The following is a 25,083-nucleotide window of genomic DNA, read 5'->3' on the forward strand; positions in this document are numbered from 1 at the left end:
ACTTTAAACATGATTAAATACTACTTACTTGTTTGTAAGCTAACTTAACATTATGGATTTTCAATAAGTCAAACTTTAAACTAAAACAGGTTAGGTATAGTTGTGGTTGGAAATTTTCATCCACTCAACATGGGCATGAATGCCATGGTAATTTTTGGCTTTTTTTCCAGGGTGGAACGATCGTACAGGATAAATCTTTATTGACTTTAAAAATCAAAAATTGGGTGCACAACTTTGAATTTCTTTTAGATTTTCTCTCATCCACACAGAATCAAAACTATACATACGGGCTCAATATACATATGTCCCTACAAATATTTGGTTAAATGTCCCTTAGTAACTTGCACTTCAACAAGATGCTTTTGGTAGCTGTTAATAAGCTTCTATTATAATATAAATTAATGTTGTTATTATTAATATTATCTTTTATGGTCAAGTTTTACGCATCTGTTGATTTGAGATTAAGTAAAAAAAAATTGGAGGTAGTCCTTCTTCAATATTCCAGCCACTTTATCCAATGTATCAGTAGCACTGGCAGCAAAACAGCTCCAGAGAACTATTTCACCACCACCACCGTGCTCGACAGCTGGTACAGTGCTGTTGTGTTTGAAAGCCTCACATTCACTCCTTCAAACATACCTCTTGTCATCGTGACCAAGTAGCTTAATCTTTTACTCGCCTGACCACAAAACTTTTCACCAGAAGGCATTTGGTTGTCAGTGTGCGCAACTGTAAATTTCATTTGTGTTTAATAGTGTTGATTTTGGAGTAGGGGCTTCTTTCTTTGTTTGCCCCCTCTCAGTTCATGACGACGGAAAACTATCGATTGCAGCCAATCATGATCACTAACGAGATCAGGACTCGGTCTTGTTAAGTTAAAAGACTACGCAAGACTATATAATGTTGAGCCTCCGTGGATTAGAGAAAAAACAAACAAAACACAAACAGCAACAAATCAGACTACAAGTCAACTCCAGTGTTCCGAAAAGTATTTTATTTGCGAAGAGACTGTCTCAAAATTATGTGATAGGCTAATAGTGCAATAAATATTAATGGCGAATTCAAATTCTTAATAAGGGACATTATGCCACCAATTATGTCCTCCATTCCCACCCCAAAACAAACCACTCACCTCACATTATCCTAACCTCAACATGACATGTAAAGCCCACTTTACGTGTTGTGTGGTGCGGCTGGACTGATCGCTCGGACCCAATAATGGACGGTTCATTGCAGTTCAAAAAACAGACACTAGGTGGGGGTAGGAGACAAAAAAAAAAGTTCAGGTGCACCTGCTTTCTTGACACCTGTGCTGGTTTTACACCAACACTATCACCCGTAAATAAATCAGAAGTAAAACATTTGCCTTATTTGTTTTGGAAGACCAAATATGCGCAAAGTTTCAATAAACGTCCACTAAATATTTTCACAGTAAGAGTCCGATAACAACTAATCCCAATCCAAGTCCAAACACGAAACACAGAGTTTTAGCTAAGGTTAAGGGCATGTTGTGTGACGTAGTATCTAATTATATTTTCAGTCATATTTCCATTAGTAAAGGCTAAACCGCTTCAACAGTTGTGCTGGCAATGTTACAATTTCAAACTAAAATATTTATTTTTTGAACCAAGACTGTATATACCCAATATATACATCATATACACACTATATTAATTCGCACAGTTGCTGATTTTGTTGTTATCCCCCACCTTATGTTTTTAAGCCGTAGTTTTATTTTGAAAAACAGTACCGGAAGCTGCAGTTATCTGCTGTTAGCTTGGTAGCAGTAGCTCTCGGGGGCAGCTGCACTCCTTCTTTACCTCTCATATTCTGCTGGTAACAAAGGCGAGACAAACAAGAGAGGGGTGATGGGTGCTCAGGCAGCAAGCCTGTCAACAATGAACTGAACTGGTTTTGTTTTTATTGGATATTTGTTGCTAACAGCCTGTCTAACTACCGATTTATTTCTTCTCGTGCGCGAGCACAGTTTAAAGTTCATTGATGTAGGTGAGCTGTGGACAGGTTTTTAATCCCGAAGCTTTCGATTTTCTTACAAAACATAAGCAGAGTATGTTGGACTTCGAGCACTAAAGCCGAATGACTGAGGAGAAACATTCAGACCCGTCTTCAACAACACTGGTGAGTTTCTGTCTGTGTAATTATATTTTATATGGAGATTTTGTCTATATTTGGCATTTTAACAGGTGCACTTTGCTGGATTCCGCGAGCACCTGTTCCTTCTGTGGAATATGTTGGGATACAGTGACAGTGTTAAACTAAACAGTGGTTATTTTAAAGACTGTATTAGCGCAGAGTTTTCTGTGGTTTTATGCTATTTTTTCAGATTATATTTCAGAGACTGTTATGGACTCATAAGTCCATTAAGTGCTCTAGTCTATAAACAGTGATTGTTTTGTATTCACTACATAAGAAGATTGTTTTTCACAGTAAAATCATGCTTCTTTGTAGGATCATCCACATCTGGCGGGTCTTAATGTGGGCATTTTTATATAGCCTATTCATAACCTCATGGTAGTATGCTCTCTCCTCTTATCAACCAACTCTGTTTCTTTCGATCTCCATGAGAGCCCACCGCGCTGTTTGTGTGTGTATGTTTTCCTTTCTGGCACACCTTTTCCTGTCTCCTCTTCCTGGCCAACGTGGAGCTTCCATCCACATCACAAGTATTGATGCTGCTGAGGTAGAGAGACTCTCTTAAAGCCCCCTTACCCAATTTATATACACACTCAATCCATTAGGCTTCAGACCAGATGGCATAATGTGGACACACACACACACACACACACACACACACACACACACACACACACACACACAGAACACTGTGCTAATGGACGTCCTCTCTAAAGGCACTTAAGTATTGTTCTCAAGCTGGATTGATTTAGGGGATGACACCATATCTGATATGTATTGGATTTACAGGATAAATACACTGAGTGAAATGAATGAGTGGCCTACTGACCCAGCCTGAGCATCTGTATGGTCCAGCAGACTGGAGCATGCAGCTATTGAGCTAAACAGGTCAACAGAAATGTACACAAAAGAGATGAAATCTGTTGGCCACTGCTTGAAAGAAAGCAATGTCTGGAACGTGACCTTAAAGTGTGTTGTTTTATCTGCAAGTGCATTAGAGTGTTTTATTTTAACGTCTACACAAGTTCTTTGTGAGCAAACACACCCTCCTGTTAAAGGTTTATAAGTTATTCCTGTCGACGGTGATGATAACTGGAGTGAGATGTGGAAAGACCTGCTTCTACACACACACTGCTACAGCTCCTGATGGGTTAATGCTTCTAATTCTGAATTATACCTCAACATATTTCTAAGAACTGTAAAGTACTTAAAAACTCAAAAAAACAAAAAAACACATAACGTGACACAGAAACATAAGACAAGGATGGGGTTAGGGGGGTGATTGTGGTGTAGCGCTGTTTGATTTACTTTGTTGAAATGTGAGACTCTTGCTTTTCTGTCTCCTTGTTTAAAGCTGTGCATCGTGTACATGCCCTCCAAACCTGTCTGACTAGCTGGTGCACTCTTTCAGTAACAACTGTCTACTGGTGTTTGTGTGCGGTTGACTTTAGTCAGATTCTGAGTCAAGGAGCTATTATGGTCACAGTGACTTGTCTGTTTGCATGTGTAAGTATAATAAAGATGACAAATATCTTTAAAATATGGTTTCCCTGAGGCAGAACAGCTTATGTATTTCTTATACCAAGCCTTCAATCTTTTATTAAAACTACACTAAAACTGTCGTCAATAGCGGTTTTTGATAGGGGCGACATGGGCGGTTGCGTGGTGGGGGCGGTACCACGGGCATCTCCAAAAGAAGTTGCTCGTACTCATGCTGCCCCAACATCAGCCAGCGCATTTTGGAGATGGCATAGGCACCGATCGGTTTTCTGCTGCCCATTTGCGGGGAGGGCGCTCTTCCCAAAGTAAACTTTGTCATCTCCGCTACATACAGTCCAGTATATAGAGAGACGAGACGACGAGGCTCCAGTTACAGCAGTGCAAGTAAACAAACAATAAATATAAGAAGAGTAAGAAAATAAATATACACTTTAGGCGTAGGGGTAAAGGGATCAATAACAATTTAAAATGTATAATTTACAGTTTGATGATTTAAAGTCTCACACACAACGGGTCGAAAGGGGAGGGTGTGTAAGGTGTAGGTCTATTAGGTTATGTTTTGGTAATCCTCGGGTTGGGGGATGGGTGTTCATACTGGAGTGCAAAATTAAAACCAATGGAAGATGGACAAGAAAAGTTCAAAGCCATCAGGTGCTCAGTTTAGAAAAAAGAGAAGAGAAGAGGAGGAGAAACGAGCAGATACAGGTAAGCAGATGTGTCATTGGATAATAGCAGGTCATCCTGAAACAATCAGAATCAGAATACTTTATTAATCCCTAAGGAAATAATGTGGGTTACAGTTGCTCCAAGAAGAAATTGTAAAAATAGTAACAGTAACAGACTAAACTTCAAACAATACATTATGTTACAAATTTTACACATTTAAGAAATAGCACTAATATATACAGATCACTCAATTATAAATATCAAGACTTAACAGAGGTGGTTATAAATAAATATCAAGAAAATTGACATGAATATTACAGAGTAGAGAAGAGCGTGTGTAAAAAGGGTGTAACTATTGCAGTTGTTGGAGCTATTTGTTCTTTATTTTTATTATTTTGAAATTTGTTAAAGTTTGTTGTTAGTTCACTTATATTTTGGGGTTTATTTACAAGTTTATTTGTAGGTTAATATTTGTTTCAATGTTTTGTTTGTTTGGTGTTTACCTTGTTAAATTAGTCAGTAAGAGCTGTAGGACCATTTTGTTTCTATAAATAAAGACACTGGTATAGGAACAGCATGCACTGGGGTGGGCCTATGTTTTTTTTTACCAGAGCAGGAGAAGCAGCAGGAAGTAACAAAAAATGGATCTTGTTATTGTTTGCCAAACTGGATGAATGAACCATAAAAGCAAGTTTGGACAGTGGACTTCTTTTGCCTGCATACAAAATATTATCTCAGTGCAGCAGTGGCTTGTGGACGTTTAATTGTGGGATGTTTGGTTTGTCAAACAAAGGAATTGCCACTACAGCAGTGTTCACAGTGTGTTAGATGGAGGAGTTGTACAGGGAGATGGCAACGGGCAGGAATGATTTCCTGTGTCAGTCAGTGGTGCTTTTTGGTAATCTCATTCTCTCACTGAACGTGCTCCTGTGACTAGCCAGTACGTCATGGAGTGGGTGGGAGGTATGATCCATGATTGTCCTTATCTTGGACAACATCTACCTCTCAGACACCACCCAAACAGAGTCCAGCTCCATCCCCACAACATTACTGGCCTTGTGGATCAGTTAATTTCATCTGTTGGCATCTGTGACCCTCAACCTGCTGCCCCAGCATGCAACAGCATAGAGGATGGCACTGACCACAACAGAGATACAACAAGATAACATTAATTAGTAGGGATAGTGAAAACTTCTGTGTACGTTTGCTAGCCACTTGGCTATGATAGTAAACAGTTGACACTGATGTAGTTACTGAATCAGACTGTGTTCAGCACAATATTAATTAGTCATTATCAATTGTTGATTTGTCCTATTCTCATTGTCTGATGAATTATAATGGCTGTTTGCAAACTATACATATTCTCTCTCTCTTCATGTTTATCTGGTTAAATTCAGTATGGTTCCAACAACAGTTTTTACAGTAAAATAGTTTTACATGTATGTACAATCCTTAATATACATATATACACATACAATATACAAATATTTTAATGTGGGGAAACATTGCTCAGACTTTTGAGATTTCAGAGAGGCCGAGGTGTGTTATCCTGCTGGAAACAGCTATCAGCGGCACACTGTGGTTATAAAGGACATGGTCAGCAACAATCCTCAGGGAGGCTGTGGTGTTTAAGCGATGTTCAGTTGGTACTAAGAGGCAAAGTGTGATAAGAAAATAGCTTCACACCATTAAACCACCAGCAGCCTTAACTGTTGATGAGACAGGATGGATCCATTCTTTCATGTAGTTTACACCAAATTCTGACTTTGAGAGCCAAATGTCAAACCAGAAATCAAGAGTCATGAGACCAGACAGCAAACTTCTAATCTTCTACTTTCCAAATTTGGTGAGCCTGTGTGAACCATTGCCTCAGCTTTCTGTTCTTAGCTGATAGGACCCAATGTGGTTTTCTGCTGCTGCTTCAAGGTTTTATGTGTTGAGCATTCAAAGTTGCTCTTCTGCATACCTTGGTGTGTAATGAGTGCTTGTTGTTGCCTATCAGGTCGAAGCAGCCTGGGCATTCTCCTCTGACATCAATGAGACATTTTCACTCAGAGCACTGCCGCTGAATATTTTCTGTTTTTTTCTGACGTTCTCTGTAAACCCTAGAGATGTCTGTGTGGAAAGAGTAGATCAGCAGTTTCTTAAATATTCAGACCAGCCAGTCTGGCACCAATAACCATGCTACATTCATAGCCACTTAGATCACCTTTCTTCCTCATTCTGATGCTCAGTTTGAATTTCATCAGGTCATCTTAACTCTGTCGACATGCATAATTGGGTTGAACGAATTGCTGCCACATGATTGATTGGTTAAATATTTGCATTAATTGAAAAGGTGTACGTAACGAAGTGACCAGCAAGTGTAAAAACTCATCATAACTGTGGTTTTCACTGAAAACAATCAACGTGTAAACTGGCACAGGGCTGCAGATCATCACAACAAGGAGCACTCCAATAATTAGTATAGTAATTATAGTAATTGAATCTCTTTGATAAGACCCTCACTGTGCAGTACAGTCTTCAAGCCTAAGCTGCTCCTCGGTAACCCCAGCTAAAGGTTGTTTCTCTTTCCACTTGTAAACTTGGTGGACTGGCCCTTTAATAATCTGCTAATGCGAAAAGTGAATCGCGATCAGCTGTGCTTAAGGTGACTCATGATCAGTTACTCTTTTGGCTTCCATAAATCTTGTTAAAACTTAACAAGTAATCCATATTTGCTCATCTATGAGTCATTTAAGAGACGCTCCTGCTTACAGCACCACATAGACATGGATTTGTCAGCATTTTAAATGCTCGAGAGATTAACCAGCTAATCAAAAGTGTAATCACAGAGTTAAAACTGTCTAGAAAATCGGAATGCTTGCAGCTACACGCTCAATTTATTCACCAAAGCGATAAAATAACATGTTTTTCAGGATCTCTGTTCTCTTTTCTTCATGACTCAGTGCATGACTAAGCCTGCTTTGATTTGCTATTGCATCAGTTGTCGCGCACACAAACAGGCACATTTAAAAAAAAAAAACATATGGTGAGAGGAATCTGCAGCGTGGACATTTGGTCACCCAGAATGGAAAGGGACTACCACATTGCTGTCATCACGTTTCTTTTTATAGACACTTTTTAAAAAAGCTCTGGTTTATTCGCTTCATTTGAATGACCAGAGTGCTTTGAATATGGAAACTTCCCAGAGTTCCCTCTATTTAAAAGATTAGGTCTCTGCAGATTTACTGCAGGCGTGACGTCAGGGTGTATGTGTGAGAGACCAACGTTTTCACAACTGTAAAGTACTCCAGTTAACATCCCTAATTAACTTTTTTTTTTTTAAGTTGAGTAATACACGAGTGATGGTGATATTTGTGAAGGGAGGAAAACACAACTGTCGAGGATGTGCTCATTCTCTGAACACAGATGTGTGTGAGGCTTTTAAGCTGACAAGTCAACACGGGAGACGGTCGAGTGGTTGTTGATGCATTAATATTAACTATTAATCAAACTGAACTGGTGTAACTTGATCACATGATCATGGGGGCTCGTTACACAGATACAGCACACAAAAGAAGAAATGCTATTTGTATTTCTGCATCTACACTGCTCCTCTGCACAGAAGTTCTTCTATTTATAACAAAAGGACGTGCGTAGCTGCTACTGACATCAGGTATGCCCAGTATCCCTGTTCTGAAGCCATTAAAACAGCGAATAAACACTGTGCAGTGCAGGATGTTTCTTTAGGAGCAGCTAAAACACTCTCTACCGTCACCATACAGTTGCTAGAAACTAATGAGCTTATTACAGTGTAAAGTTCATTCTCCTCTGTGGCCTTGCAGAGGGGGGGGGTTTCTACATAAGAACTCAAAGTCCTACTCAGTGCTGGTATTCACATACCGAGTTATGTAACATCGATTTCCTCTCTGTAAACATTTACTTCTTTTTACTCCTCAGGAGATGATGACACGCTCACATTAACATTTACCAAAGCCTGGCCTTTGATAGGTCAGGGCGGGGAGTGAAGCACATCAGAAGAGACGACGTCCTTCCTGCCACCATGTCCGTCCAGGAACCGCCGACATCCACTTCACCCTTCAAACCCGAGGCCAAGCCAAGGCCGGAGATTCCTCCAAAACCACAATGCAGTTCCCCTCCTCTTGGAGAGAGGGACAGCAATGTCAGACGCTCTGGAGGGAAGGTCAAGAGGATTGTGAACCAGTTCAGCAAGCAGGAGTCCACCGAAAGGTTGGAACTGGCCACCAATGGTACTGCAGAAGTCAAGCCAGTTAGACAGTCCAAGAGGCCTCCTACGATAAAGCCCAAACCCCGGGTTAGACTGCAGCTTCAGAAGGAGGCAGAGCAGGCAGCGCCGCCGCTACCAAAGAAGAGGAGCCGCTTGGCGAAGAAACAGAAGGAGCTTGGGGGAGGAGAGGAGGGGGACAGAAGCAGCGTGGAAGGAGGCCGATCAGGTAAAGCTTTGGGAGAAGTATATGGGAGAAATACCTCTATCTTGAGTTTAATTTATTATTTTAATTTGCGTTGATTGGAGTTAAACTGCAGGTTTTGTCACAGATATAAAGATGGTCAGAGTGAAGGAAGGTTAGTGTTTAAAAAGAAGCAGAAATGCATTCTTAATGCAGTTTCATATCAAAAGCAAGTGTCACCTGATTTACTAAAAACTAAACGTATTTAAACATTTACCTCCAATTAAAAAAATATCTTGCAACAGCTGGTCAAAGATCAGATGACAGCAGTAATTGTTTTATCTTGTGATGTTATGATTTCCTGTCTTTATGTCCCTTCACACGCACAGTTAGCATAATTAGGCTAGTTTCACAGACTTAGTGTAGCATAAGATCACACATGAATTATTAGACATTTTGTCTGATGCAAAAATTGTGTGTGTGTGTGTGTGTGTGTGTAAAGTCAAATGTGCAGCGTAAGCAGTGAGCTCTGAGGTGTGGTTGTGTTTGAATGGTCTGTCCCATAAAAGAAGTCAGTCAGCTGATCCTGTGTGTGTGTGTGTGTGCGTGCTCTTGAGAGCAAGGAATGTGAAAGCAAAAAGTTAGGTGTGCTGTGTTTACTTTCCGTTGGAAAAGACAGAGGAATCCTAGAGGGATCTCTTACATCTCTATCTCTTTGTTTAAGCTGCAGTGACACTTTTCTTTGGTGTATCATGGTGAAACTCAACTGAGAAGAAACCCAAAGAAATTAAGTTGCATTGGTACTGATGTGAGATTTGAATTTTCCATTCCAACATACAATATCACTTCCCTTGTTTTGCTTCCTTGTTCAAACAGAAAACATTTAAACATGACCTCACTGAGTCTTTGAGTGAATATAGCTAAAGCATGCAGTCAAGTTTAAAAATAAATATTCCTGTTAGGGCAGGGGAGGGTCAGAATTTATTCCGGCACACCCCAACAACCACAAGTTTTATCTTTTATTGTCAGCATTAGTAAAAAACAAACAAACAAAAGAACCCCAAAACAGGGATTTCATTCATTTTAAAAGATTAAATAAAATGGATCTAAAGCGAAATGATTCTGTTGCAGCACCAGGGCAAAATCTAAAAATATCACAGTATACAATAAATAAACAACAGAGTTAAAATAGAACTGTCACAGGCACATAGTGAGGATCTTCTACTGTGAGATACTTCAACAGTAATAAAAAAAATTAAAATGAGTTTAAGTTGAAGAAGAGTAGATGTTAAAGAAATGTTTAGGGATAATAAGCTCATTTTAAATTGTTTATATATTTATTGTCTTGCTAGTGATTTGCTAGAGTGAAAATGATTTAAAAAATGGTGATTGGTGAAATTTAATATAACTTGCAACCGGTGCCTCGATTATGTGCTAGTGGCCATTAAATATCCAGTTACAAATCAAATGTGCAGTAAGTGAATCTTTTCTTTTGTGGACGCCTGTTGTGCAGTGTATTGAGCTGAATCAGTATCTGTGTAGGTGCATCTGATAGTTTTGGGGAGATTCCACTCGTTTAACTCTCAGGAAATAAAGGTGGTCCAACACCACCATCGCTGATGTCACCAGCATGGCAAAGTGCATCAGTGTCCTTAATGGTTTAACTGGAAAGTTTCCAAAACTGTCCTTTATTTCCCAGCTTTTTTAGATGCTTATTTGCTGACCCCTTTAACCATCTTTCCAGTTCACCACTCTCTTTCCTCCACCTCCTCCATTTCCTTTTGTCAGTATTGAATTTTCCCCCATGCGATCCTCCAAATGTTTCCATGAATATTTGAAGACGCGTGCTGACTCAACGGTGCAGCATGTGCATGTGAAGCATTTATGGGAAGAGAAGATGGGGGGAAAGGGGAAGCAAAGCTCTTAATGAAAGTGTACCTTTCTATCTGAGGACACAGGAAGTGGGCAGAAAGCAGCCATTCACACCCATTAGCTCAGTTTTTTTGTGTGTTTTGTTTTTAAATTGCAAAATAAGGAAGAAACTAAATATTAGAGAAGTTCACTATGATTTTACTTTCTTCCCCTTTTGAAAACATTTCAAAACAATTCATGTGTTTCTTATGTTTTACGCAGAGCCTGATGGAAAGGAGGTTGAGGTTGAGCTTACTGGAGGAGGTAAAGTGGAGGCGGAGCACAGTCATGACACGGCTGTCAGCCCGTGCTGCGCCCCGAACTGCGGCTGCATCTGCCACCTCCAGCGGCCTGGCATGAAACTAATATGGGTGCCCGTGAACGTGGAAGATGTTGGGGAGGAGGGTGGAGAGGAGGATGAGGAAGACTGGGAAGATGAGGAAGTAGAGTTTGTGGATGAAGGGGACAGTGAGGCAGAGGACACAGAGGACACTTTTGCGATTGAGGAGGATGAGGCGTTGAAAAAACAAAAAGCAAAGTTCCACGAGTCGTTGAGTGTTTTGATTGCGGACAACCAGAGGAGGCGTTCGGACCCGGGTCCTCACTTCATTCTTGCCTCGCTTGCCATCACTCGCTCCGGGTCTCCCCCCATTCCCCCAAAACGTATGCAGTCACCGCAAATTCAGCACAGAAGTGCCCAAAATGAAGAAGAGAATATTTACGAGGCCACGCTTCCATTGATTTACCCCACTCCTAAAAACAACGCAGTCGAGTGTAAGGAGCTGGATATTCCTCTAATCAAAGTGTGCAAACTAGGCCATCGGTCCAAACTGACCAACAGTCTGTCAGATCCCACGTCCGAGTTTCAGAAAGAGGGAGAAACCATAGTGACCCCGGACGAAGTTCCGCCTGCTATCCCCCCGAGGATCCCTTTGAACCAGGACAGTCGTAGCCAAACAATACCCAGGGGCGGCATTCCTCTTCCCATGCCCACACCGGAGGAGGGTCACTTGTTGCGACCCTCCTCCCCCAGTGGCTCCGCCACCACTGGACTGAGCCCTCAGCGAGCCCACACTCCACCTCCACACAGTTCCCTCCAACCTCAGAGACTCGCACCACCACCACCAAAGGCAGATCCCAGGAGGCTCAGCACTGCCTCAGCGCAGTCCCTCACACTGAAAAAAGGTCTGAACGAGGATTATGTGTGCCTGACATGAGCTGTGAATGATGCATACAGGTAATATCTGTTTAACTAAAAGCAGCCATGTCTTCTTTTACTAGGGGAGGAGAATGGAGGGAAAGAGGAAGAGAAGGAGGACACAAGCGAAGAAAAGTGAGTCAGCATCTTTACCTTTCCATTTTAAAAGGACATGTGTGGAAATATTTTATATTTTATATTTTCCTCAGATAAAATTACACATATATATGCAGTATATTTCCAAAGATGCTCCTAAACAAAGGCGCTTTTCCCTCCTGTTTGAGTAAAACCTGCTAAAAAATACATTAGGATGGCTCAAGCTACAAATGGATAAACAGGGTAGAGCGCATTTAGAGAAGAGCTAACACAATGTCTTTATATAAGAAAAATAAAGCTTTTCACCTGGATTACCCTTCAAACCAGCCTTTATATTATTGAGAGTATTGACAGATTAATAAGGGGGCATTTGTAAGTTGTTAACCCTTTTCTCCAATGTCATGTCCCCTGACAGGAGGAATTCTATCAGGAGGAAGATTGGGTTCATTTTCGACGCTCGTCTGCAGGATGGTAAGGCTGACACTCAAAACAAACAAGCCACAACAAGCCCAGATCTATCAACTGTAACCCTGTTTCCAAAACAAGTCCATAAATGATTCAACTTCTAATAAACATGCCTTTACATTTACAAGAATCCGCTCACAGTCCACGCGTCCTTATCGCCACAGGCTAAAGATGGAAAAATTGCCAGCATCAATAATAGGGCAAATTTCACTTGCTGATTGGTCAGGTCACACCTACAGGCATGTGTGGCTGCGCTGAGCAGGGATTTTGCCATCATACCTGAGAGGATTGCTGGATGATGATTTGGGCCAACACTGTGCTGTTTAGTTTTCATTTTTGCATCAGAAACTGTTAAATAAACAAAAATTTTTTGGACGTAGTTTCGTAGGATATTTGCAGACAGTGAAGCTAAGATTAAAAAAAACATTGGAAAGATTGGAAAGTCCAGTTGTTCTGATCGTGTCATTGCCTGGCTGTCTTTGTGTACAGTCGGAATTCACTGCCTGGGTCACATTTGTGACGACGCCACTAATGCTCAACAGCACATGCAGGTTTTGGAGCAACAAACAAATGCCACCTGCATTACGTCAGATTAAGGAAAACTCTTTCTTGTCACCTTGTCACATTCTCCACATACTGAAACTCAAAGGCTGGTAAAACATGAGTACAGGTGCTAACAGGATGTGCCTGCAAAACCTTTCACCCACTAAAAAACAGTCCTGATGAACTGTTGAGCAGCTGAAATCCTGAAGCATGAAAAACTTTGCACTGGTCAGCAGGAAGTGATGCTGCTGGGAAACTCTTCGCCAAAGAGCAACGGTGACAATGTTAAAGCTAAGGCATGAAAATTGGAAAATAGCTTTAAAGTAGCAATAAAATTCAAGTTAAAAGAAAAGGAAAGCCTAAAACATAACCAAAAAGTTAAACGAGTAGTTCTTGGTTTACTGATAACTGATTATGCAGGTCCACTGGGAAGCAGAGTGATTGATGTTTATGAATATATGTAGTAATCAGGGAAATGTTTGACTCTTTTCCCTGTTTCAGAACCTCTCTACCAGACGTACCGGGCTTCTGTCATTACAAAGGAGATCCGGCGCCAGACAGTTTGCCGTAACATCAGCAAAACTAGTGCGGACTATGCTATGGACCACCTCGGTCGTCGCCCTGGAAACGGGTTCGGGACTGGTAATGGAGGACCGAGGGGCAGCCCGGTGCCCACACCAGCTCAGAGCACTCTGTGGCAGGAACTCCCAAATGTGCGGGACAGCGGGGTGCTGGAGAATCTCAGCTCTGACCAGTGCAAGTACCAGGAGGTGAGGGAGTGGAGGAGAGGAGATGATAATGCATGGCAGAGAGGCTCCATAAAGACAAATCAATAAAGGCTGAAAGGAGAAATCTGAGATGCAGGATCAAGTTTTAAAACACATCTTAAACTAATAATATAATGCTTTTACATGAATTAGAATCCATTTAGCCACACTGTCTAACTCATTGCTATTACATAATATTGATTCACTCGGTATGAAGTTCAGAAAAGCTTTTACAGTTAGTTATAAAGCTGTAGTGCCAGTAACAGAATTTGTAAAGGTAAATAACCCTTGAAGTACTGATACAGGCTTAAATACAGCCCTCACTAATATTTAGTGAAATGACAAGCTGCACATTGACTCGACATTTTTGATGGCCATCATCAAACATCTGGCATCATTCTGGCTGTATATTTCATTACTTCTCTGGGCAGAATTGCTCCATTTAAATTGCTTGCTTTGTGTCATAAATCCGTCTTTTAAGCATAGTCTACATGAGGTCGGGGCATGAAGAAGGGCCATGCCAGAAGCGTAATGCTTGTTTGCTTTATCCATCCCAAAACTAGTCTGATGTGTGTTTGGGATCATCCTCTTAAAGCACCCAGCTGTGTCCAAGTTACAAGTATCTAGCTGTTGATTTGAGGTGAAGTTGAAGAATTTGGAGGTAGTCCTTTTTCCATTATTCGAGCCACTTTATGCAATATACTGGTACCACTGGCAGCAGAGCAGCCGCAGAGCTTGATGCTACCACCACCATGCTTACCATGCTCAACAGCTGATGCAGTGTTCTCAGGTTTAAGCTCCTCATCTTTGCTACTCCAAACATTCCTCTTGTCATCGTGGCCAAATAGTTCAGTCTTGGTCTCCGTGTATTATCCATGTATTTGTAAATTTCAGTTGAGCCTGATTTTGGAGCGGAAACATATTTCTTGGTTGACACCCTCTGAAACTGGCTTCACTGTGGACAGGATGCTGGTGTTCAGCAGTTTCCAGTTCCTCACAGGCTTGAGCCTTGGTGGTTCCTGGGTGGTTCTTGCTTATCAGTTTCTTCTGATCTGAGGGTGACAGTTTGTGTGTTCGTCCAGACGTTTGCTGACACATCCATACAGTTGTTTGAAATGATGATCTTGGATTTTAGTTGTTTATAAATAGCTCCCAGGAGCCCTTCACAACCTGTGTAACTCTTCTTATTTAAAAAAAATCATATATAAATCATAAATATTTCCTCTATAAACATGAAAACTGCAGTTATCCTGCTTTTTGTGTCATCTTGATTTCCTTTAATGTGCAGCTTTGTTCACCTTCTTCCTGACAGAGTATGTTTGAGGTCCTGACATCAGAGGCCTCTTACTTGCGATCTCTTCATGTTCTGACTGAACATTTCATGGAGAGCCGGGAGCTGGAAGAGACGATGATCATCAGAGACAGGAAGACCCTCTTCTCCAACATCCTGAAGATCCGTGAGGTCAGCGAGAGGTGAGGAAAAAAAGGGTGAAGGGAGATAAAGAAAAAACAAGTTTCATCTTCAACAAGGTCACTTGTTGAAGATGAAACTGGGACAGGAATGTAAAGCTTGTTCTTTATGGTTCAACAGGCTTGTGCACAGTTTTCTGCAAGTTCTGAAAATTTGTTATCTGACTCAACAGATTCTTGAAAGACTTGGAGGACCGCATATTTCAGGACGTGGTGTTCTCTGACATTTGTGATATAATCAACTACCATGCCCAGCACAACTTCCCCGCCTACATTGACTACGTACGCAACCAGATCTACCAGGAAAAGATGTTCACTGAGCTCATGTAAGTAACCAGAGTTTCACTTGAATCAGGTTCAAACTCTCTGAGAATTTCCGTAGCAACTATGAGAAAGGATTGTAAGTAGTGCAGGCTGGCAGGGTACCAACTGTGTCAACTTACCTTATCTTTACTTTTGTGGTGTATTTACAGGAAGAGCAACCTGCAGTTCAGTGCAGTAATCACTCGTCTCCAAGAGTCGCCTCAGTGCCAGCGGCTGCCCTTCATGTCTTTCTTGCTACTGCCGTTCCAGCGAATAACACGCATCAAAATGCTCATTGAGGTGTGCAGCATCACCCAGTTTTCACTCTCTATGCCTTAGCATATGTCACTGGTCACTTTATTAGGTACACCTGTTCCACTGTTAGTTAACATAATTGCAGCCAATCCCCAACTCTCTGTCAACAGTATTCAGGGCCATTGATCAGTGCTCATGACACATACATATTAATGATCAATTCACTTTGATGAGTGATGAAAGGTTTCTCCCATTACAATAGAAATGTCCACATGATCAGAATCATCTTTCTGGGCTTAACTTCAAATATCTAATCAGCCAATCACAGGGAGACAACTCAGTTCAAACAGAACACCAAAGTAGGGAAGAAAGATGATTAGAGCGACTTTGAACGTGGCATGGTTCTTGGTGCCAGACAAGCCTGGTCAGAAACTGCTGATTTTCTGGGATTTTTCCCACAAAATAATAACTGAGATAACATCTCAATACAACCAAGGTATGCAGAAGAGCATGTCTGAACACACCAGCAGATGGGCTCCAGCAGCAGAAGACTGCACCAGGTGCCGCTCCTGTCACCTGATAACAGGAAACTAAGGCTACAATTTGTCTGGGCTCAATATTAAACAACAGAAGATGAGAGAAATGATCCCAGGCTTGATAAATCTCAATTTGTGCTGCAACATTCAAAACAACATAAACACAGTTGTATAAATATTTCAGGATTCACAGTCACCAGATGTCAACCAGTAGAGCACCGTTAGGACATGGTGAACCTAGAGATTAACATCATGGATGTGCAGCAGACAAATCTGCAGCAACTATGTGACACTGTCATGTCAACATGGACCAAAATCTCTGAGGAATGTTTCCAGCACCTTGTTGAATCTATGTCACAAGTAATTAAGCCAGGTCTGAAGGCAAACTGGAGTCAAACCTGGTACTAGTGAAGCCCTTACTAACTAGGTGGCTGGTGAGTGCATGTTTAGGCCACAGAGTGACAAATTGGTTATTTGCTTCTGCTTCTCTCCTGAGAGGAAAAAGCTCAGCAACTCACAGATGAGTGACAGCCTTTGTAAGCTTTACTTAAGTGCCAAACAAAACGCCACAGTACATTGTGCATAGCTGGCCCTTCTCTCCTGATGGTCAGTGAAAGGCAATAGCATGAGTTCATCACGGTGTTCGGATGTGTGGAATGCCCTCATTCCAGCGTAATCTCACACACTCTAGCCTTCGCTGATCCTTTAACCTATAAGCAAACACACAGACTCACCTCGCCCCAGTTTCACAACCTTGCTTGCGTTTTGGTGGGAAAATGTCTCCTGGTAATGTTGTTTGTCTGTTTGCAGAAATAGAAAGTTGTTGTTTGTTGTTTCAGAACATCCTGAAGAGAACAAAAGAGGGGACGAAAGAGGAGCAGACAGCCTCAAAGGCTTTGGCCTCTGTGTCCAAGGTAAACACGCCTCACTCCTCAACCGCCCTTCTGCCTGCAAATGCGACATATTTGAGTCTAAAGTGTGCCGTATGCTTCTGGAAATTAGATGTCAGCTATTGTCTGAATGAAGGATTTCCTGCTGAATCAACTCAGTGAGTCACAGGTGCCATTGAGGGCAGTGGCAGGGTGAGATTAGGTTTATTAAAAGAGCCAGAGGAATAAACTTGATACTCCCAGTGAGACACACCCGGTTTTATACAAGGATGGTTGAGAGGAGGTTTTTTTTGTTGTTGTTTGTTTTTTTTAAGTGTGAAAATAAAAGGGATCTACTAACTGATTTCATCATTTTGTTTCAGATCATTGATGTGTGTAACACAGAGGTGGGAAAGATGAAACAGATGGAGGAGCTGATTCATATCTCTAAGACACTGGAGTTTGACAAGCTCAAGGTAACGGCAGTGTTTACGTTTGTATTCGGGTTATGTGATCTCTTTTATTTTGAAGAGTCGTAAATGCCACCTGTCCTCTTCAGGCCATCCCCATGATCTCCCAGACTCGATATCTGGAGAAAAAGGGAGAGCTCCAGGAAATGTCCAAAGGAGCGACTCTCTTCAACATGAGGGCAAAGTTCACTCCCGTCTACTTCTTCCTGTTCAACGACCTGCTCGTCATCGCTGCCAAAAAGGGGTTAGGTTCAAAAACAAAACTGACACAACATAAAATGCTCTTAATTTGTTGACCCATTATTGATGCATTATTGATTCGTTCTGTTAGATTCTGATTAGAATTTAAAGCGTACACTGAATTTTTCAGATGTTGTACACATCATGCATTCACAGTCCCTTTACAGCTTAATAAATGCTTCTTTCTGCTTCTGTGACAACAGCTACATACATTTGCTTGATGTCAGTGGATATCAAAGCCTATCTGTAAACTGGAGATATTTACTAGCCTCAGATTTATGCACCAATTCAGAATTATACATTTTGGTTAATCATTAAACACTAACAGTAATAATAATGAGTCACGGGGGAGGAGTGGTCTGTGCACTCTTCTCACTGGTTGAATATTTTATATTGATGTTCTATATGTAGCAATGGACCTAATGTCTTATGTCAAGTTATCACGGTAAAGGAAAAAGAGTCATTGACCACAAAAAAAAGATGGACTCTTTAGTTCTTTACCCCTTGAAATCCTGCCAGGAGTAACCCTTGAAGCTCTTTTCTGAACCGAGTGTTTCTGTCATGTTTCAGGACTGCTTATAGAACAAAAGGACTCAGTGTGGATTAGACATTAGTGAGGGTGGTCTCTGCCTATGCAGCTACCCTTGGAAAAGCCCAGAAACTATTCTAATACTTGCCAAACTATTACATGTTTATTGATATATAGTGAGCTCGTTACAGGGGAGGTCGCCGAATGTCATCTTTATGGGGAAAGAGTTAAACGCGTGTCATCACTCGTTTAAATAACTCCAACTCCCTAAAATTTAAGGGAAGGTGGTGCCAAAGGTGCTAGACGTTAAGAGTATACACAGCATGCGATATACCTGCTTCCTGCTAGACCCGTTTTCTTTCTCATATTTTTCTTGTAATTAGCTTTTGTCTACATTGTCTCAAACAGCGCGGAGCGTTTTGTGGTGCTCGACCATGCCCATCGCTCTCTGGTGCAAGTGCAGCCAATAGAGGAAAGCGGGACCAGTGGGAGCCCCTTCGAACACTGCTTCAATCTCACGCTGCTGGAAAACCACCAGGGACGCCTGTTTGAGCGGCTCATCAAAGCTTCCTCTCAGTGAGTGGTCGTGTGTGTGTGTGTGTGTGTGTGTGAGAGAGAACAGCATGTACTTGACTCTAACATCTGCAGTATGTTGAATGAAAATAAGGGAAAAACTAGACATGAAGTCAAAGTCCAATTCAAGTAGTTCATGCTGTTTACATACAGCATGAATCAGGTAATTTGACTCATGTAAAAGAAACATTTAATTTCCTAAAAGGAAAAATTGTAGATGAACTGCTTGCCAATCAGAGTTACTCAAAGGTTATGTGAGATGGAAATGAGAAATTAGATCCACCAAGAAACAGTTCTGGCCTAAAAGTGTAACTAGATTACACTCCTGCCTGGCCACTCCTTGAAAATGTTGCTCTGGATGAACAGCTGTTCTGACTTTCAAAGTAAAAGCTTAACGAGCACAAAGAAAAACATTCACACTACATTAAAAATGAAGTGAAATTATGAACCAAATACAACAAACACATATGCAAAGTCCTGTCCCCCTGATTCATGCCTGGGAGCCAGTTTGGAGAGCATACAAGCTGATGTCCTGGATTTTGACAGACTTGCTACAACCGGCTTACAGGGAAGTTAAACATTTAAAAAAAAAAAAAAAAAAAAAAAGGATGTTTGTCATTTCAAACAATTTTCATTGTGATGTTTGTTTATTATATGCATGGTTGGCAAGGTATCATGTGTCTTAATTGCCCCTTGAGGATAAATATGGTCTTTTTGACTTTGACTCTGACTTGATGACAACAGGATCTGACGGAAACACTGTTAGGATGTTTTTGCAGGTTATAAAATATCCCCAGTGTTATGTGATCCAGAGCAATCAAAAACATGTCCAGGATGTGATTGAGGCCAGAGAATCCATAATGCTCTATGCAAAACATTTTCTCTGTTAAACATTTTGAGGATGTGTTGTTGGTGAGTTTGGTGACATAGTTTTCCTCTAACACCATCACAGTAAAATGCAAATATCGGTCACTATGCTAATAGTATAATGTGTGACTCCAGGGAATAAATCCTTCAAATTTAGTACTTAGGCCAAAAACATCTGATGTCGATCCATTCGTGTATCCACTTCTGCTTATCCAACTCAGGGTTGCAGTTAGGCTGAAGCCTGTCTGAGCCGTCATAGGGTGAGAGTTGGAGAGCACCCTGGACATTTTGCCAGTACAGTGGTTAGCGCTGTACAGCACAGTAAAAAGGTCCCTGGCGTCCTGCGTGTGTCTGTCTGAGTTCTCTCTGGTATTTCCAGCTTCCTCCCACAGTCCAAACACACGCCTGTTTGTTTAACTGGTAGTTTTGGCGACGTATCAAGGTTAAACTCAAGATCTCTTGACCAAACCATTATAAAAGTGATTTGCTAAACTTAAACGAACCTAAATATAATGCTGGGAACATTTTTCAGAGATGTGTCAAAATGAAATGTGAGGATTTTTAGACTCAGAAGACTGTGGGACATGTTGAGCCTCGTAAAGGCGGTGAGCAGAAACGGGTTGCTATGGTTTTCTGTTGACCTCCTCTTCTCCGCACACCTCGAAGGAGGTGAAAACTCTTCCTACTGCTACATCAGGAATTACATGTCACTGGTATGAGACTAAGCTGTGGCCGTCTCTATCAACAGGTCAGACATGGACAGGTGGATGGCAGCTTTCCCCAACACGGCCAACCAAGAGAGAGATGATAAGGAAGTGATTTACGAGGACTGGGGTGAGGACAAGCGCATACAAAATTCACACACACCGAGTGTTATGCGAGTTATGAAAGTTTACAATTATATGTGTCTGTGGATGGCAGACTGTCCTCAGGTGCAGTGCGTGGAGCAGTACATCGCCCAGCAAGCGGACGAGCTCAACCTGGAGCCCACTGAGATCATCAACGTCATCCGCAAAACCAACGAGGGTAAGAGCATCGTGTGGGAAATATTTATTTTTAGAAAACAAGCCGCTGCAGCTGAAACCGAAACTAATTATTATTATTATTAACATTTGTTACACAGAAAAAGTTACATGTACTAACATGACTTTGTATCACCTCCCTGGACTCTGCTTGTTTATATGCCTCCACCCTCATAACTGCCTCCATCCTCCAACCCTCGCTTTAGCAGTTTATTTGCTTTGACTTTCTTGCATGAACGATGCAGAAACCACCAATATCTCCCCCTTCCCTTGTTTGTCCTCTCCCCACTCTTTTTTTTTCTCCCTCCCCCCGAATAGGCTTGTACGAAGGAACCCGCCTGTCGGACGGTCAGAAGGGCTGGTTCCCCGTAGCGAATGTCATCGAGATCACAAACGAACACGTGAGGAGGAGGAACCTCCGGGAGCGCTACAGAGTCATGCAAGCAGCGACTTTGGTTGCAAACAGCAAGACCCGCACCCTTCAGTAGATGTTTACAGTAAATGACGTGGACACTTTTGAGAAAGACAGTTACTCAGGGACTGTGCCACGTGAGCTGCCAGTTTCTAGCAAACAGGAAACGAAAGGTAAAAGCAGAAGGGCGACCACGACGAGACGGCGGACACACACTCGAGCTGCTGCAGCATGTGCTACTTCAGCAGAAGAAACAGAAAGTATGTGACAGCAGAGGATTAGCTTACATATCTCCCTAACTGCAAGGATCCACCTCTTCCTGCTTTCCGTGCAGCCCCACGCCAACACCTCTTCACAGACTGCTGTGCCAAACTCACATGCCAGCCATTCATGGCATTGCTCAAACGCTCGTACGCTGGGTGTTGGCTGGAAACATTGTTTAGTTGTCAATACACAAATAATGCCCTGTTTTTTAGTGCTATGTGACACTTGGTTGGCCGGATTAGAGAACAGAAGGAGTCTTAAAAAAAAAAAAAAAACACAAAAACCCCCAAATGCATCTCAGCTGAAAGATGTTAACGTTTTAAAATTTCACCAGAAAACAGACATAAAATCAGGAAGTGCCTTTTAATTGAAAACAGAAGTACACAATTGTGAAGTACGGGGTGTATGCTTTCAGCATGTGCAAACTGTGCTTGAACTTTATGTTTTTTATGTTTTTAGTAGTTGTTCTTTTGACTAGCTTGTTAGTACCCACTGTGGAGTGGTGCTGTAGCTCCCCCTGCAGGGCATCAGGAAATGGGGTCTGGTCTGTATAGTATGTTGTAAATTACAACAGGGTGATTCTCCTTCAGGACATATTTTAATAAAACCTTTTGTCTTTTTAACTGGCTCTTTGTTTCTCAGTAACGTTTACTGAACATTATAAAGTTCTCGTCTGTCAGAGGAACCTGTGCAAAATCCAAAACTGGGTAAAGTGCAAATACAATGCTCAAACACAAGAGCCGAGAACAGAAATATTGAGCACAGTCACTGTGTGATATCAACATCCATAAGGCTCAGGAGCACGTCCACGGCATCGCCCTCCAAATCTGAGCGCCTCTGTTCCTTTGCTTCCATAAACCCTTCAAAGACACTCACTGTGCTCTTGATCACTGGGGATGTCTTCAGGGGAACGGCGCTACTTCCTAATGCAAGTGGAGCTTCAGCTTCCTGGTGTGTTTGAGGGCTTGGGCATAGCAGAGGACCAGGAGGAGTGTTTGCTGTTTCATTTTGGTTTTGGGCCTTCAACAAGTCAACATAATTTATTTTTAATTGACTCGAGAGAGTGTCAGCGACTTCAAGCTCTGCATCTGACCAAACCGTTCCCTCTATCAGTGCACCACGAGCAGGTTTGTACCCCTCCTCACCATCCTTAGCACAAGGATGACTGAGGTTTGAGTCATCGTCCATTTGGTAGTGCAGTTTCAGCAGGTTAGTAACGGCCTGGTCCTCTTCCTGTGTAAGCTGGAGGACAACCTGCCTTGGCTGCACCTGAGGGTGAATGGTTTGTGTTCTCCAAGTGGGGCTACCCAGATCTCTAGTGGGGTGTGGTCCTGATCTGAATGGGTCTGGGCGGTTTGGTGGGGCCAGGCAGGCGGACATGATGGGTCGTGGCGTGTTGAGCTGCAAGCAATCAAATACCTGAGAGAAATGAGATGAAAGAAAGAACAGCTGTGTGTCGCTCCAAAAACAACACATTTGTTCCCATTTCTTTTGCACCTTTCACTGAATCAAGTAGCGATAACTCGGACAGGCATCAAATAGTATTTTGGCACTAGGGTGTCCTTAAAAGACATTAAGGAAAATTAGCAAGTGGAGCATTAAATAGCAAGAGTCAGGCCTGAAAAAACTATCTACAGCAGATGAACAATATCTGAACCTCGTGTCTTTAAGAATCAGGCGAAAAACATCCAACAAAGACCTAACACATATCTACTGTTCACTGAAGCATCATCAGAAATGGCCTAAGTGGAAGGCTGGCTGTCAAGAAGCCATTCATAATGAAGAGAAACAGGGATAAAACAGAAGAACTGCACTGATGGAGGGATGAATCCAATGTGAAACTTTCAGTTCAAATTGTTAATAATGCGAGGAGAGAGGTACGACAATAAGTGTCTACAGCCATTTGTAAAACATGGTGGAAGCCTGTCATGCAGTCGCATCACAATACACCAGCACAAAAACTGACTGAACGACTCAAAGAGCAACTAAAAGAAAACACAATTATCGTGAAGCGTTTGATGTGTGCATTTTTCTATGTGGCCTAAATTAACACTCTGCTATTAAAACGCTGACACACTGGACTCTTTTCTGTAACCACACAGCGATTATGAAATCTGATTTATATGATAAGTTAATTTCCACAGGATGGTACTTCAGTTTGTGGATGCATTGAGTAGAGGACGATGGGTAAACAGAAGTGGAGGCAAAATGTAGTTTACAAAAGACCAACAATATTTTTTAAAGTTATCTGAGAGTGAAGTCTTGATGACAGACTCTGACAGAGCATTTAGTTATACTTAAGCTGTGGTATTGTTGTGTGGGACTCTGGCCCCTGGAAAGCCATACAAGTCTTTATTTGGGCATGCAGGAACTAATCCTTAGAAAATGAATGAGTATGAAAAATGGAGCTTCTCCACAACAGTGTGTTTTGTTGGTGCAGTTATGAAATGGTCTCTCACTCACCTTTAACCCACTGAGTCTATTAGGGATCCTCCTGCCACAGCACACGGTGGGGTCAGTGTAGAAGAACTCTGCAGGCGTGGTGGGGTGAGCTGGGGAGAAATCAGGGAGTCCTCTCAGAGGTTGAACAGCTGGATGAAGCTCCCCTCGAGCCGGTTTAGGTAAAAGCGACTCATCTGTTTGAGCGTTTTCTTGACTGTGGCGTGGGAGGCCTGCGGCCCTGTACAGCGGCAGGAAGGAGGGGTGGTACAGGGTCCTGTTGGACAGAGGGGGCAGGACCGTCTTCCTGGGTGTCTGATGGAGGACAGACGATGAAATCACCACCGCTGACCCGCAGGACCTGCGCATGCAGTCCAAGTGAGCTAAAGAGTGACGTCACAGAACACTCACCGATAAATGCTCCTCGCTGTTCATGGTGGTTCAGCTGTGTTGCTCGAGAGGTAAGGGTAGCATCTAACTACTAACTACTCAAACTTAACTTGTTTATGCGGCGTTAAAAGTCGGGGTAGCGACACCTGCTGACTGACGTATGAAACGCAGTGTGACTGCATATATGTATTTCCGGTCATGCTCTTATTAATATTTGTAAAAATTAAAATTAAAGGATCCGGAGAAAAAAGTCAATGTCTCTAATAAAGTGTTTAAATTCACATGTTTAATCAAATGGTATAAGAAACCATGCAGTGCATGACTTACAGCAATTAATCAGACCGACGTCCTCTTAGATAGTTTACAGAGTTCCAAAAAATGTCGGTTTTTTGCAATATAAACGCACGAGTCGCTTTATTAGGTTCACACATGAACCACCCCATGTTGTGTAGCTTCCTGGATTTTATACTTATTGGGCTACATACTTCTTTATTATACAGGCTATACGGTGCATAAATCAAAATTCACATGTTTTATGTAACTGAAATGTTTAATTATCTGGAAAAAAAAAAAGTTATAGACTATTTCTATGAAACGTATACTTACTGCGTTTGGTATATGTACACACACACACACACACACACACATATATAAATTTCTCTAGACTGAGGTACACTTCTCGCTGAAGTGCACTAGTCTGTATTCACTACCTGTGCATTCTATTCTTTCCCA

The 25,083-nt window shown here is 41.8% G+C and overlaps 2 protein-coding genes across 2 annotated transcripts; one reads left to right on the plus strand and one right to left on the minus strand.

Annotated features, from left to right (window-relative positions):
- Positions 1–1,777: 1,777 nt before the first annotated feature.
- On the plus strand, positions 1,778–22,145 carry arhgef15b (Rho guanine nucleotide exchange factor 15b). The gene is made up of 16 exons (XM_084924128.1): positions 1,778–2,139; positions 8,263–8,777; positions 10,866–11,828; positions 11,925–11,976; positions 12,353–12,408; positions 13,447–13,715; positions 15,025–15,185; positions 15,356–15,508; positions 15,656–15,785; positions 17,116–17,190; positions 17,529–17,621; positions 17,705–17,859; positions 18,793–18,960; positions 20,573–20,658; positions 20,746–20,850; positions 21,165–22,145. Exons 2-16 carry the CDS (start codon positions 8,366–8,368, stop codon positions 21,332–21,334), a joined length of 3,048 nt encoding a protein of 1,015 aa, XP_084780254.1. The 5' UTR covers positions 1,778–2,139; positions 8,263–8,365; the 3' UTR covers positions 21,335–22,145.
- Positions 22,146–22,172: 27 nt separating this feature from the next.
- Positions 22,173–24,389, minus strand: LOC146391271 (uncharacterized). The gene is made up of 2 exons (XM_084924148.1): positions 23,986–24,389; positions 22,173–22,941 (listed from the first exon to the last, which is right to left on the minus strand). Exons 1-2 carry the CDS (start codon positions 24,328–24,330, stop codon positions 22,288–22,290), a joined length of 999 nt encoding a protein of 332 aa, XP_084780274.1. The 5' UTR covers positions 24,331–24,389; the 3' UTR covers positions 22,173–22,287.
- Between the last annotated feature and the right edge of the window lie 694 nt (positions 24,390–25,083).

This window comes from Perissodus microlepis, chromosome 3 (genome assembly GCF_051167445.1).
Source record: "Perissodus microlepis isolate ML-2025 ecotype Zambia chromosome 3, ASM5116744v1, whole genome shotgun sequence".
Taxonomy (NCBI): Eukaryota; Metazoa; Chordata; class Actinopteri; order Cichliformes; family Cichlidae; genus Perissodus; species Perissodus microlepis.